The sequence below is a fragment of the Gorilla gorilla genome, chromosome 4, assembly GCF_029281585.2.
Source record: "Gorilla gorilla gorilla isolate KB3781 chromosome 4, NHGRI_mGorGor1-v2.1_pri, whole genome shotgun sequence".
Lineage (NCBI taxonomy): Eukaryota > Metazoa > Chordata > Mammalia > Primates > Hominidae > Gorilla > Gorilla gorilla.
This window is the reverse complement of record NC_073228.2, coordinates 143,294,961-143,311,245: the sequence shown is the minus strand read 5'-3', so window position 1 is coordinate 143,311,245 and position 16,285 is coordinate 143,294,961. Positions and strand designations below refer to the sequence as shown.

The window sequence follows — 16,285 nt, the reverse complement described above, 5'->3', positions numbered from 1 at the left end:
CCCCTTTGCTCCTAATTTACAATGTCAAACTATAAAAAATGGCTTCTTTTCCTCTGAGCCAGTCTATAACAGTGGTCAGCATTTATTAAACACATACTACATGCCAGATGAGGTGCTAAAAGCTTTGCAAGCATTATCTTATTATATCCTACGGCAATCCTATGCAGATTTTTTAACCACTATGCTAAATTCCTCCTCCTAAATTAAGTGAAAATGACCAAATTTCTAGACAACGGTTACTTTCTCAGTGCTTATGGGGGTGGGGATGAGGGAAGAACACTGACTTTAAGTGCTCCAGGAGAAATTGATATTACAAATGACACAAGCTTTTAGTGGTCAACTGGTTTGGTAGTTTTCAAACATGTGGGTTTTCTTTCCTTTAGTAGACCACAAAATACAAAACAGAAAAAAGCAGAGCTTCTTTGACTGAAGAAGGGTGAGGTGCTAGTGCCTTCCCTGCTATGCCTTCCTCCCCGCTCCCACTCCTCAATAGAAGATTCCAGAGACATCTGCACATTAAGCCTTAAGGACTCCTCAATTTAAAAACTGCTAATTGAGGCCGGGTGTGGTGGCTCATGCCTGTAATCCCACCACTTTGGGGGGCTGAGGCGGGCAGATCACAAGGTCAGGAGATTGAGGCCATCTTGGCCAACATGGTGAAACCCCGTCTCTACCAAAAATACAAAAATTAGCTGGGCATGGTGGTGTGCGACTGTAGTCCCAGCTACTCAGGAGGCTGATGCAGGAGAATCGCTTGAACCAGGGAGTCAGAGGTTGCAGTGAGCCGAGATTATGCCACTACACTCCAGCCTGGCGACAGAGTAAGACTCTGTCTCAAAAAGCAAACAAACAAAACTACTAATTGAATCCAACCTTCTCGTTTTATAGGTGATGAGACTGAGGCCAAAGAAGAAGGAGAAAGGAGATGTTCAGGATCACGCAATGATTTGTGGCAAAACCCCAGCTATTAATATAACACCTATACAACTTCTAGACCAGTGCTTTTTCCACTTGAAAGGCCTTGTTATCTGAGTTTTGTTTTTTGCTTTTTTTCTGAGACAGAGTCTCACTCTGTCGCCCAGGCTGGAGTGCAGTGACGCGATCTTGGCTCACTACAACCTCTGCCTCCCGGGTTCAAGCGATTCTCCTGCCTCAGCCTCCCGAGCAGCTGGGACTACAGGCACACACCACCATGCCCCGCTAATTTTTGTATTTTTGGTAGAGACGGGGTTTCACCATGTTGGTCAGAATGGTCTCGATCTCCTGACCTCGCGATCCGCCTGCTGCGGCCTCCCAAAGTGTTGGGATTACAGGCATAAGCCACCGCGCCCGGCCGTTCTCTGAGTTCTTAAGTGGGCATAATGTCAGTGATGGCAGGGCCATGACTGTAGGCAAGGGCTGGAACTGCATGCCCTTTGGTGCTTTTACCCTTCCAAGTTTATGTCCAGGAATATACATCTCTCCCCAACTGCCTAAATAGGTGCTAGTTGATATCGTGATTGATTTGGTCTTCTTGGGTAAGACCTCAGTTAATTCTGGGTAATTTTTTGTTTGGGGATGAACTGTAGCCATCCACCTATGAAGAAAGTGTTGCTTTTATTCTTTGCTAGGTTCCATCCATACCTGGATGAGGAACAGCAAGAATATTTATTTCCTCATTTCCTTTTTACTAATCTCAATGTCTGGTCCTTCAGAAAAGAAACGAATGGGCTAAAGAGATAACTAGACTGGAAGAGAGGAGAAAAGTGTCAGAGGGGTGTTGGAGTAGGATGGGTTGGAGGAAGGACAGGAACAGCAAAGATGGAGGCTCTTCATGCCGGCCCCAATACCTTTCCATGTCTTCTTTCTCCACCCCGATACCCTCTGATGTCCAGTGCCTGAGGAGCTGGGGCAGTAGGAACATACTGAGATTGCCCTCCAACCCCATAAATCTACATCACTTTTCTATTTTCCTGACTCAAGCTTCCAAAGGCTGGGTTCGGCATCCCCAAAACCCATCTCTGAATCTCCAGGGCCTACCACTGACTGCACAGAACAGGCATTAGCGTATGCTTCAAAAAGACATCCCTGAGGAGCATAATAGTCATACTGTCACCCTCTAGCCTATAGTTTGCGAAGCCCTTTCCATGCAGGACTTCAGTCGCCCCTCCTTGGATGTCCGTAGGGTTAGGCAGGGCCGAAGCCACTATCCCAACTCTACAAATGAGGAAAAGCCAAGAGCCGTGCTGCAGGCAGCTGGCAGCTGGCAGCAGCACTCTTCCACAGATTCCTGACGAAGGTCGAGCACTTCTCTGCATCTCCCACTGCCTCTGGCGCAGAGCCTGCCGGGAGTTGTAGTCCAGTGCCCCGGGAGCTCATATGGACTGGACTACAATGACCAGCGTGCCCCGCGCTCCGCGCCCCCTTCTCTTTCAGCCTCGGGCGCGGGGGAGGCTCGGCGGACCTGCTGATTGGGAACCGATATGGCGGCGACTCTGGGCAGCGGGGAGCGCTGGACGGAAGGTACTAGGTCCCCGCCTGAAGGAGGGATAGGGCGGCGTTCGGGAGAGATCAGGGATGAGGATCCTGAAGACGCACAAGGGCTGAGATCCTGGGTCTGAGGTGATGGATAGAGGCCTGTGAAAAGATGCTGAGCCTGAGTAGGGTTGCGGATGGGGTAGGGAAGCTGGGGACCGACCGCGAGCCCAGAGTCACCGGTGACGACTTGTTGCCTCTGGCCCCCAGCCCCGCCCCCGCCCGTGCCCCGCCCAGGGCCCGCAGCTGTCAGGCCCCGCCCGTGCCAGGGTGACTGGAGGGCCCGTGGGGTGCTGCGGTCTCTCCGCAGCTTGCTAACCTGGCCCTTATCTTTCGCCTAACTGGGCCACCTGACCTTCAGTCCCTGTTTGATCATGTCGCTCCAGCCGGCATCAGGACCAGCCTTTTTCACCCTACAGTCAGGCAAAAAATATTGATCCAATACCTATTGTGTGCCCCGCCTAATGCTGATTCTGCAGTGGGGATTTGACTGACATGGGTCCCTTAGCTCACAAAACTCGCAGCCCACTGAGAGAGTTTGACGACTGAACAGCCAATTACAAAACGGGGGAATAATACAAAACGCCTGGGCTACACAGCAAGGTCAGGGATTGGGAGAGCACACTTACAAGGCACCTAACGCAGACTGGCTGTCAAGGGAGGTTTCTTGCAGAAAGTGTTACAAATGGTGACAAGAAGGACGCGTCGGAGTTAGCCAGGCCGACTTAGAGGAAGACTGTCCGGGAGCAGTGGGTGGAGGTAGCTGAGGGATGTTAAGCGGAAGAAAGATGTTGTTAAAGCCTTTCTCAGGTCCTCCAGAGAAGACATGAGTGCTGTGCCCCTTTTGACTGTATTGCTTATGACCCTCTTTACATTCTGCAGGTGTTGTTATTGAATCTTCTCCCTTTAAACCAGGGGTATCCAATCTTTTGGCTTCCCTGGGCCACATTGGAAGAAGAATTGTCTTGGGCCACACATAAAATACACTAACTGACGACTAAATAACTAACTGATGACAGCTAATGAACTTAAAAAAAATTGCAAACAAAAATCTCATAATGTTCTTTTTTTTTTTTTTTTGAGACGGAGTCTCGCTCTACCACCCAGGCTGGAGTGCAGTAGCGCAATCTCGGCTCACTGCAAGCTCCGCCTCCCAGGTTCACGCCATTCTCCTGCCTCAGCCTCCCGAGTAGCTGGGACTACAGGCGCCCGCCACCACGCCCGGCTAATTTGTTGTGTTTTTAGTAGAGACGGAGTTTCACGGTGTTAGCCAGGATGGTCTCGATCTCCTGACTCGTGATCCGCCCGCCTTGGCCTCCCAAAGTGCTGGGATTACAGGCGTGAGCCACCGCGCCCGGCCCTCATAATGTTCTAAGGAAGTTTACGAATTTGTATTGAGCTCAAAGCCGTGCTGGGCCACATGCCACCTGTGGGCCGCGGGTTGGACTAGCTTGCATTAAACTAACCTCTTTGTGGTCAGGAGTAGGTCTTACCCATCCGCCCTCTATATCTTCTAGCCAAATTCCTTGGTATATATTAGTTCTATAATTGTTAGTGTAAAAGAATTGAACTCCTCTCTACTTTAAATTTTAGGGGTGGGAGGCACTGCAACAAAAAATACTATTTTACGAGCAGTGTCTCTTCTGACCATGGACCACAGAGAAACATGTTTATTCAGCTTTGTATGAGTGCTTAAAAGTCAGCATGACACCTCTAGCCCTGGCCATCATGCTTACCTTCTCATGCTTACGAGCAGCCTCCCAGAGAGCTAAGGCAGGTTGCAAAGTTGATTTTCAGGGTCAGATGGAGACCTAATGGAGGGGCTGTTGTTTTGCAGCTTACATTGATGCAGTTAGAAGAAACAAATACCCAGAAGACACACCTCCTGAGAGTCATGACCCCTGTGGCTGCTGTAACTGCATGAAGGCACAAAAGGAAAAGAAGTCTGAGAATGAGTGGACTCAGACCCGGCAGGGTGAGGGGAACTCCACGTATAGTGAGGAACAGCTGCTTGGGGTACAAAGGTGAGCATGTGGTGAGATTAAATGAGTGATTTTATGGAAAGTGCTTAGAAGAGTGCCTGGATGTGCTATGTAAGTATTGACTGATGATAATGATGATGATGATGATAATTGAAGCATACTAGCTTCTTGACCTCAGAGGGAAGACTAAGTAGAAGTGGAATATTAGGGTATAACATGAACTGACTACCCTGCTTCTACTTTAAGAGAGGCAGCAGAAACCGACTAGACACAACACACATCTACAGGACATTCTTTCAACAACAACAGAACGATTTTCTTCTTAAGGATACATAGAATATTCTCCAGGATAGACCATATCTTAGGTCATAAAACAAGCCTCAGTAAATTTAAAAAGATTGAAATCATACAGTGTATGTTCTCTGAAATCAAAAACAAAGGGAAATTTGAGAAATTCACAAATATGTGGAGATTAAACTACAAGCTCCTAATAAGCAAGCAAGTCACAGAATAAATCACTAGGAAAGCTAGAAAATGCTTTGAGATGAGTGAAAATGAAAACACGATGTACTAAAATGTATAGGATGCAGCTAAAACAGTGCTTAGAAGGAAATTTATAGCTCTAAATGCTTATTTTTTCAAAAAAGACTCCAAATCAGTAACCTAATCTACCTTAAGGAACTAGACAGCCTGGACAATACAGTGAAACCCCCTCTCTTCCAAAAAAAATATATATACAAAAATTAGCTTGGTGTGATGGCACCAACCTGTAGTCCCAGCTACTTGGGAGGCTGAGGCAGGAGGATTGCTTGAACCCAGTAGGCTGAAGCTACAGTGAGTCATAATCGCACCACTGCACTCCTGCCTGGACAGCAGAGCAAGACCCTGTCTCTCAAAAAAAAAAAAAGAAAGAGGGATATCCCTACCAATCTAAATACTATGAACAATTGTGTGCCAACAAATTAGATAACCTAGATAAAATCAGCAAATGCCTAGAAAGACACAAATTACTGAAACTGACCCAAGAAAAATGGAGGCCAGGCATGGTGGATCACACCTGTAATCCCAGTGCTTTGGGGGTGCTGAGGCAGGAGGATTGCTTGAGACCAGGAGTTTGAGACCAACCTGGGCAACATAGCAATACATTATCTCTAAAAAAAGAAAAAAAAAATACTTGGGCATGGTGGCACATGCCTGTGGTCCCAGCTACTTTGGAGACTGAAGCAGGAGGATCACTTGAGCCTAGGAATCTGAGGTTACAGTAAGCTATGGTAGTGCCACTGCATTGCAGCTTGGGTGACAGAGACCTTATTTCCAAAAAAAAAAAAAAAGAAAAAAAAAGGAAAACCCAAGTAGACCTACAACAAATAAGGTGATTTAATTAACAATCAAAAAAATTCTAGCTGGACATGGTGACTCATGCCTGTAATCCCATTACTTTGGGAGGCTGAGGTGGGAGGATCACTTGAGCCCAGGAGTTCAAGACCAGCCTGGCCAACATGGCGAAACTTCATTAGTACAATAAAAAACAAACAAAAAGACCCCACAAAAATTAGCCGAGCATGGTGGTGCACACCTGCAGTTCCAGCTGCTCAGGAGGCTGAGGTAGGAGGATTGATGGAGCCTGGAAGGGCGAGGCTACAGTGAGCACCACTGCACTCTAGTCTGGGTGACAGAGGGAGACCCTGTCTGGAAAAAAAAAAAAAAAAACTTCCAATGAAGAAAAGTCCAGGCCCAGCTGGCTTCATTCTTTGAGACCAGTATTAACTCTGTAACCAAAACCAGACAAAAATATCATGAGAAGTCTAAACTATCAACCAATATCCCGTATGGATATGGATTTTAAAATATTCAATAAAATACTAGTAAAACAAATACAGCAATGTAAAAAGTATTATACATTTTCACCAAGCGGGATTTATCCCAGTATTGCAGGATTGTTTAACACACACAAGTCAATCAATGTAACATACCATGTTAATAGAATAAAGGACAAAAATCACACGATCATTTCAATAGGTACAGAAAAAGCATTTAACAAAATCCAAAACTCCTTTTTTTTTTTTTTTTGAGATGGGTTCTTGCTCTGTCACCCAGGCTGGAGTGCAATGCCACGATCTCGGCTCACTGCAACCCCTGCCTCCCAGGTTCAAGCAATTCTCTGGCCTCAGCCTCCTGAGTAGCTGTGACTACAGATGCACACCACCATGCCCAGCTAATTTTTGTATTTTTAGTAGAGACGGGGTTTCACCATGTTGGCCAGGATGGTCTCGTGACCTTGTGATCTGCCCGCCTCGGCCTCCCAAAGTGCTGGGATTACAGGTGTGAGCCACTGCGCCCAGCCCCAACACTCTTTCATAATAAAAACACTTAACTAGGAATAGAAGGGAACTTCCTCAACCTGATAAAGTCCATCTACAGAAATCCACAGTTAACATCATACTTACAGGTGAACAACTAGGTGTTTTCCCACCAAGATCAGGAACAAGACAAGTATGTCTGTTCACTCTTGCCACTCTGTTCAACATTGTACTAGAGGGTCAAGCCAGGGCATTTAAGCAAGAAAAAGAAATAAAAGCCATCCAAATTGGAAAGAAGAGTAAAACTACATCCACAGATGACATGATCTTGTAAATGGAAAATCCTAATGAATACACACACACACACACACACACAAATACTGTTAGAACTAATAAGTTGGACAAAGTTACAGGATATAAGATCAATATACAAAAATTATCATTTTTCTATATACTAGCAATGAACAATAAAAAAATGAAATTAAGAAAATAGTTGAGGCTGGGTGTGGTGGCTCATGCCTGTAATTCAAAACTTTGGGAGGCTGAGATAGGAGGATCTCTTGAAGCTAGGAGTTCAAGACGAGCCTGAGCGACATAGCGAGGCCCTGTCTCTACTAAAAATAAAAATTTAGCCAGGTGTGGTGGCATGCACCCAAAATCCCAGCTACTCAGAAGGCTGAGGTAGGTGGATCCCTTGAGCCCAGGAGTTCGAGGCTGAGGTGAGCTATGATCACCCTACTGCAATCCAGCCTGGGTGACAAAGCAAGACCCTGTCTCTATATATAAATAAATAAATAAATAAATAGTTTTAAAAAAGAGATACAGTTGGCCTTTGAACAACACAGGTTTGAGTGGCATCAGTTTGAACCATGGATTTTTATATGTAAATTTTTAAAGATAAATACATTGGAAAAATTTTTTAGATTTGCAACAATTTGAAAAAGGGGTCACACCTGTAATCTCAGCACTTTAGGAGGCCAAGGCAGGAAGAATACTTGGGCTCAGAAGTTCGAGACCAGCCTGGGCAACATGGCAAAACTCCGTCTCTACTAAAAATACAAAACTAGTCAGGCGTGGTGGCGCACACCTGTAATCCCAGCTACTTGGGAGGCTGAGGCGGGAGAATTGTTTGAACCCAGAAGGCAGAGGTTGCAGTGAGCTGTGATTGTGCCATTGCACTCCAGCCTGGGCAACAAGAGCGAAACTCTATCTCAAATAATAATTATCATCATCACCATCTCACAAACCATGGAGCATGGACATACCAAAAAAATTAAGAAAATTATATGAATGCATAAAATATATCTAGATTCTAGTCTATTTTATCATTTACTATCATAAAATATACACAAATCTATTATAAAAAGTGAAAATCTATCAAAACATATGCTCACAAACACTTAAGAGACTACATGGTACCATTTGCATTTGAGAAAAATGTAAACATACAGGTGCAGTATTAATCACACCTGCATAAAATTAACAGTAGTACTGTACTACTGTAATAATTTTGTAGTTAGCTCCTGTTATTTTGCTGAGCCTCAAGTATTGGGAGTATCTGCTTAAAATTTCACATGATGCTAATCATCTCTTTGTGAGCAGTTTGTCTCTTGAGTAAATTATGTATAGCAGTAAAAAGTGATCTCTTGCAGTTCTCCAGTTTTGTTTTTTTTTTGAGATGGAGTTTTGCTCTTGTCGCCCAAGCTGGAGTGCAGTGGCACGATCTTGGCTCACTGCAACCTCCACCTCCCAGGTTCAAGCGATTGTCCTGCCTCAGCCTCCCAAGTAGCTGGGATTACAGGCGCCCACCATCATGCCCAGCTAATTTTTGTATTTTTAGTAGAGATGGGGTTTCACCATGTTAGCCAGGCTGGTCTTGAACTCCTGGCCTTGTGATCCACCTGCACTTAATGCCAGCAGGTAAGAAAACATTGCACTTTTTGCAAAATACCTTTTCATCTCATATTGAAAATGAAGCTTTTATATGGGTGCAGGACTGCTATAAGAAAGGCATACAGTCCATGATGTGATTATTACTTATCGCATGCTTGAGCTCAAGGCTTCCACTCACCTCAGTCTCTCAAAGTGCTGGGATTACAGGTGTGAACCCTGCGGCCAGCCCTACCTCATCAACTTTTTAGTGCAGACAAAAGTGCCCTATTCTGGGAAAGAAATGTCACAAAGGACATTGTATTAGTAAGGATGAGAAGTGAGCATCAGAATATAAGGCAGGAAGGGATAGGCTAACTCTGCTATTTTGTGCAAATGCAGTTCAGTTTATGATGGGGGCTGCCATTATATATAAAGCTGCTAACCCCTGAGCCTTGAATGGAAAAGATGAACACCAGCTGCCAGCCTTTTGGTTGTACAGCAAGAAGGCCTGGGCAATGAGAGCCCTTTTTCTGGACTGGCTCCATTGATATTTTCTTCGTGAAGTCAGGAAGTACTTTGCCATTAAGGGACTGCCTTTAAAAAGTTCTTTTGGATTAACTCAGGGTTATGGTGCATGCCTGTAGTCTCAGCTACTTGGGAGGCTGAGGCAGGAGAATTACTTGAGCCCAGGAGTTGGAGGCTGCAGTGAGCTATGATCGTGCCACTGCACTCCAGCCTGGGTGACAGGGACCCTACCCTGTCTCTAAAAAAAAATAAAGTTCTGTGGCCAGGCGCGGTGGCTCACGCCTGTAATCCCAGCACTTTGGGAGGCCAAGGCAGGTGGATCACAAGGTCAGGAGTTCAAGACCATCCTGGCCAACATGGTGAAACCCCGTCTCTACTAAAAATACAAAAATTAGCTGGGTGTGGTGGCAGGTGCCTATAATCCCAGCTACTCGGGAGTCTGAGGCAGGAGAATTGCTTGAACCTGGGAGGAGGAGGTTGCAGTGAGTCGAAAACATGCCATCGCACTCCAGCCTAGATGACAAGAGTGAAACTCTATCTCAAAAAAAAAAAAAAAGAATGTGAAAAGTCAACCCACAGAATGGGAGAAAACATTTAAAAACTGTATATCTGATAAGGGACTTTATCTGGAACGTACAAAGTTCTCTTAAAACTCAACAATAAGAAGACAAATAACCCAATTGGAAAAATGGGCAAAGGGTCTGAATAGGCATTCCTCCTATATATTCCTCCATATATGAATAAAGAAGATATATATATGGTTAGTAAGCATATGTAAACTTGTTCAACATCATTAGTCATTAGGGAAATGCAAATCAAAACCACAATGAGATATACCCACTGGAATGGCTATAGTCAAAAAGGTGGATGATAAGTGTTTATAAAGAAGCAGATAAATTGGAACCTTTGTACATTGCTGGTAGGAATGCAGCCAGTTTGGAAAACAATATGGCAATTCCTCTTAAGGTTCAGAAGAAAATTAAGATTATTGACCTAGAAATCTACTCCTAGTATATTCCAAGAGAAATATAAATATACTTCCACAAAAAAACTTGTACATGAATGTCCATAGCAATATTATTCATAACGACCCCAAAGGGGAAACAACCCAATGTCCATTAACTGATAATGGACAAGCAACATGGGGTATATCCATACAATGAAATACTATTTTGTAACAAAAAGGGATGAACAGATTCATGTTACAACATGGATGAACCTTGAAAAAATTACAGTAAGTGAAAGAAGCCAGATACAAAAAGCTACATGTTATATAACTCCTTTTATGTAAAATATTCAGAATAAGCAAATCTATAGAGGGGAAGGTAGATTAGTGGGTCCCAGGGGCTGGGGGAGAAGTGGGAGTGACAACTAATGAGTATAGAGTTTCTTTTTGGGGTGATAAAAATGTCCTGAAATGAGATAGTGGTGATAGATGCACACCTCTAAAAATGTATTTAAAAACTAATGAATTGTACATTTTAAAAGGGTGAACTTTATGGTACATGGATTATTTCTCAATAAAGCATTATTAAACAAGTAGTAAATTTAGGAGAAGGAGTCCTGAGTGTCTGCCATGGAAGCAGAGATTGGAAACTGGGCTGGGGATTCAAAGACTCCCCATGGGCAGCTCATGTGGAAGGGATCTGCTGACAGCCCAGACCCTGCATTAGAGTCCAACCTGTGTTACTGACTTACGATGAATTTCCCAACGAAGTTCCGAATCTCTGCCTGCCTTACTGAATTATATAGTAGCAAAAGACTGAAGACCTTCTCAATACAAATTAGTAGGTAATGTATATATTATACATTGATACAATGCAATAATATTTAGATTTTAAAAAGAATGAGGTAGGCCAGGCGTGGTGGCTCATGCCTGTAATCCCAGCACTTTAGGAGACCAAGGCAGGTGGATCACTTGAGGTCAAGAGTTCGAGACCAGCCTGGCCAATACAGTGAAACCCTGTCTCTACTGAAAATACAAAAAACTAGCTGGGTGTGGTGATGCAAGCCTGTAGTCACAGCTACTCGGGAGGCTGAGGCAGGAGAATCACTTGAACCCAGAAGGCAGAGGTTGCAGTGAGCCGGGATCGCGCCACTGCACTCCAGCCTGGGCTCTGTCTCAAAAAAAAAAAAAAAAAAGAGGTAGATATATAATACTAGGTAATATTTATTTAGTATTAAATGCTCTCAAGCACTTTGATGAAAACTTTATTTAATCACAATATCAACTCTGTGAAATATAATTATTAGCCCATTTCAGAAGATAACACCAAGCTATAGAGGTTAAGTACACAGCAAAATCAAAGCTAAACCAAGGCATTTTGACTCCAGAGCTCATCTCTAATCCAGCAGTTCTCAAAGGGTGGTTGGGGAACCCTAAGATCCTTTTAGGGGATAGGTCTGCAAGTTTAAAACTGTAGTCATAATGATACAAACATGTTACTTGTCTTTTTCACTAATTTTCTCATGATTATACAGTGGAGTTTTTGAGAGGCTGTATGACATGTAATTACATCATCACTGTTTAAAAATTTTTTGTTTTCATTTCTGGTATAGTAGATGTGGATTGATAGAAGTCATATAAATGAAAGCTCTTTTGAGGTCTTCAGTAATTTTTTTTCGCTTCCTGTACCATGCATATCAGTAATTTTTAAGAGTATAAAACGTTGCTGAGATCAAAAGTTCAGAACTGCCACTCTAATCTAAACTACTGTCTAGTCTAAACTATTATTCTATACTTCTCATTTCTATATGTTAAGGATTGATCTCCAAGATAAATTGTTTTTTGTTTGTTTTTTAGAGACAGGATCATGCTCTGTTGCCCAGGCTAGAGTGTAGTGGAACAATCATAGCTCACTGCAGCCTCAAACTCCTGGGCTTAAGTGATCCACCTGCCTTGGCCTCCTGAGTAGCTGGAATTCCAGATGCAAGGCACCATGCCTGGCTAACTCTTTAAAATTTTTCATAGAGATAGGGTCTTACCATCCTGCCCAGGCTGGCCTCAAGCTCTTCGCCTCAAGCAGTCCTCCTGCCTCAGCCTCCCAAAGCACTGGTATTACAAGAGTGAGCCACCACGCCCAGCCCAAAATAATTTTTTTTTTAAAGCAAGATGTAGAAAAGTGATTATAATATGTTTCCATTTAGGCAAGAAAAAAATGGAGAGGACTATACCTGTACTCTCTGTACATAGGATCCACAGAAAACTTCTAATGATGGTTATCCCTGTGGTGGGAAACTGGGGGACAGGGAATGAGGAAGCAGGAGAATTTTTACTGTATAAACTTTAGTTCTGTTGGCTCTTTTTCTTCTATCATGTGTATGTTAACTTTTTTAAAACACAGTTTAGCCAGGCACGGTGGCTCACACCTGTAATCCCAGCACTTTGGGAGGCCAAGGTGGGCAGATCACAAGGTCAGGAGTTTGAGACCAGCCTAACCAATATGGTGAAACCCCATCTCTACTAAAAATACCAACATTAGCCAGGCCTGGTGGCGCATCCCTGTAATCTCAGCTACTCGGGAGGCTGAGGCAGGAGAATTGCTTGAACCTAGGAGGCAGAGGTTGCAGTGAGCTGAGATCGCGCCATTGCACTCCAGCCTAGGCAACAAGAGCAAGACTACGTCTCAAAAAAAAAAAAAGCAAAAAACACAGTTTAAAAAGATAGCCATAGGAAAAAGAGAGAAAAAATTACAAACAAACAGGGTGAGTAACTGTTTCTTCCGGCTTTGCTGTCCTGTAGTTCATCTCTCAGGATCTTAGCCTGAACCTTGGTGTAACAATTAGCATACTTGTTCTACTCACTTGCAGGGATATAGGAAGAGTAAATAGTAGATGTAAAAGTACTTTGAAAGGCATTAAGTTCTGGGTGGGAGAAGGACATTGTTAATGAATCTGAATGTTTCATTAACGTGTGCACTAATTTTCTTATAGGTTTGTTTTGGGTCCCACAGATTGGAGGTAGGATCGATGTATTATCTTGCAGTTAGTTGTACAAAAGGGACCTTTATAGACATACATGCTTGTGATTTTTTTTAGGATCAAGAAATGCAGAAATTACTATGAAATTCTGGGAGTTTCTCAAGATGCCAGTGACGAAGAGCTTAAGAAAGCTTACAGAAAACTCGCCCTGAAATTTCACCCTGACAAGAACTGTGCTCCTGGAGCAACAGATGCTTTCAAAGGTCTGATCCTGAACCAATGCTCAGTGGTGCCCTTGTCATGGTTGGTCATAATAAGTTGCTTTTAGCCTTCCCCATAGTTGTTTTATAAGGCCATAAGGAGGGTTTTATTCCCCTGCCACACCTCTTAAATAGTGATAATCAGCATAGCTCCCAATTGATTTTACCTAGGCTGGAGTGCAGTGGTGACATCTCAGTTCACTGCAACCTCCACCTCCCGGGCTCAAGTGATCCTCCCACCTCAGCCTCCTGAGTAGCTGGGACTACAGGTGAGCACCACCATGCCCGGCTAATTTTTGTATGTTTTGTGGAGATGGGGTTTTGCCATGTTGCTCTGGCTGATCTCAAACTCCTGAGCTCAAGTAATCTGCCCGCCTAGGCCTTCCAAAGTGCTGATATTACAGGCATGAGCCACTGTGCCCGTCCTCCAGGATATTTTAAGAAATATATTCTTCAGGCTGAGCGCAGTGGCTCACACCTGTAATCCTAGCACTTTGGGAGGCTGAGGTGGGAGGATTGCTTGAGCCAGAGGTCAAGGCTGCAGTGAGCTGTGATTGCACCACTGCACTCCAAGTCATTGTTACAGGCAAAGATCTTCAGTGAATGCTAAAACCATTGAGTGCTAGGTAGTTGTCACCTATGGGGTATTCTTGCCAAATGTTTGACCTGAATCTAATAATGAGGAAACAATCAATATGAAACATTCTACAAGAATACTGATCTGTTCTTCCAAAAAATTTAACATAATGAAAAACAAAAAAGGTGGGACAGTTTTAGATTAAAAGAAACTAAATGCTATACTTGATCTTGCATGGATGCATTGGATGATAATGGACTGATGTTAATTTTCTTAGCTGTGATAATGGTGTTGTGATCACATAGGAGAATGTCTTTCTTCTTGGGAGATATATGTTGAGGTATTTAGGGGCAAGGTGATGTAATATCTGTGGCCTATTTTCAAATGGTTCAGCAAAATAAATGTATACTTATTACAATACATATGTACATATGTATATATAGAGTTGTGGGTAACAGAGTGGCAAGGCAAACATTTAACAATTCCCCAGGTAAAAGAATCATGAAGAAATACTCTTTCTGTGTTTCTGACAGTGTTGACTGAATTACAGGTAGGGAGTGGGGGATGCCTTAAAAGATTTTTTTTTTTTTTGAGGTTTCTATTGATTGGTGCTACTGATTGTATGTTTAAATGAAATTGGGCAAGGTTTGCACGTTTGTACATAGAAAGGAGACATGTTGGTAAACATATGTAACTATTCAGCCTTTGAACCCTCCTTGAGACATTGGAAATACATTTCTTAATTTCAGAAAATATTTGTCTAAAGTAAACTGAAATAAGACTATGATGAAGACTTTGTTTTTAGTCAAGCAGGAAGGTTTCTACTAAGATTGTTTCAGAAGAGAATTCAGGAAATTTTTTGGACTACAAGTTAGAATATCACTACTGATGTGTGAACTGTTTCCAACATAAACTATTGCACTCAAGTGAAATAAGAACACTTTTTTGGCCAGATGCAGGGCTCACACCTATAATCCCAAACTTTTGGAGGCCAAGGTGAGAGGATCACTTGAGGCCAGGAATCTGAGACTAGTCTGGGCAATGCAGCAAGACCCTATCTCTAAAAAAAATTTTTTTAAAGTAAAGAGCACTCTTTGTGTGTGTGTGTGTGTGACAAAGTCTCACTCTGTTGCCCAGCCTGGAAGGCAGTGACATGATCTCGGCTCACTGCAACCTCCCAAAGTGCTGGGATTGTAGGCATGAGCCACTGCGCCCGGCCAGAACACATTTTTTGTGAATGAGAGTGCTGACCAGTTGGAGAACATTTCCCCAACATGCCTGGGACTTGTGGTGACTGGGAACCCGAACTGAGGGGGGCTTCCTAACTTCTAGGACAGCTGGGATGACTCCAGGACTGTTGATTGGGAGTTAACTCACTGCAGCAGTAGTTCTTAATTCCTGTGATTCCAATGTTGTTGTTTCTGGCGATCAGGGAAAACCTGAAGGGCAAGCACTGTGGAGAACTTTCTAGGCCCAAGCATCTCTTCTTGGGCCCCTGCGAAGTTGTCCAGCACGAGTCACCTCTAGGCTCTTTGTCACTGCTGCTGTGATCACTCTCAGCCATAGCAAAGACTGTGTCCTCATGTGCTGCTTCTTGTTGGTTGCAGCAATAGGAAATGCATTTGCAGTCCTGAGCAATCCTGATAAGAGACTTCGCTATGATGAATACGGAGATGAACAGGTGACTTTCACTGCCCCTCCAGCCAGACCTTATCATTATTACAGGGATTTTGAAGCTGACATCACTCCAGAAGAGCTGTTCAACGTCTTCTTTGGAGGACATTTTCCTACAGGTTAGTCTCCCCAAATTATCATTCTTAAACATATTTCTTTATTTATGGCTCTCAGCAAGCTCCTGTTTGAAAATCTGAATAGAGGTACAATGGTATGATGGAAACAGCAAGGATCTGGAATCAGTTGAGCAGGAGTTTGAGGTAAGTCTCCAGCCTCCAGCTGTGCATAATTTTGACCAAATCATTTAGTCTCTCTGACCCTGTTTCCTCTCCTGAAAAATGGGGCTGTTAATAATACCTACTTCACAGGGTCACTGTGAGGATTAGATATTTTTAAGTGCCTTATAAATAAGTAACAAAATGCCTATTATTGTTGTTGTAAAATAGCACTTACAAAGATAGAAGATAGGAAAGTACCCCCCAGCAAGTTGGAAGTTGGTATAATTCAATGCCCAGGAAGTAAATTGAATTTTACGAGTTGCTATTAAAAGATACCAGTGACACAATATGGTATTGGGCACGGAAGCAGACGTGAACATGCCAGATAGGATTCATGGCCCAAATGCTCTCTCTCTTCTAGCCTTTTGGGGTTCTCTCTCAC

The 16,285-nt window shown here is 43.4% G+C and overlaps 1 protein-coding gene across 10 annotated transcripts in view; it reads left to right on the top strand.

Moving 5' to 3' along the window:
• DNAJC18 (DnaJ heat shock protein family (Hsp40) member C18) overlaps positions 1 to 16,285 on the top strand; it is a 35,970-nt gene that overhangs the window by 2,586 nt on the left and 17,099 nt on the right. For all 10 annotated transcript variants that reach the window (XR_010133945.1, XM_063706805.1, XM_031011245.3 and 7 more), the window contains 4 exons: positions 2,416 to 2,502; positions 4,352 to 4,538; positions 13,232 to 13,377; positions 15,559 to 15,744. Coding sequence is in view for 9 of the 10 variants with exons in the window: in XM_063706805.1 (XP_063562875.1) it covers positions 2,463 to 2,502; positions 4,352 to 4,538; positions 13,232 to 13,377; positions 15,559 to 15,744 (559 nt within the window). In the remaining variant the exon portion in view is untranslated. The remainder of the gene's footprint in view (positions 1 to 2,415; positions 2,503 to 4,351; positions 4,539 to 13,231; positions 13,378 to 15,558; positions 15,745 to 16,285) is intronic.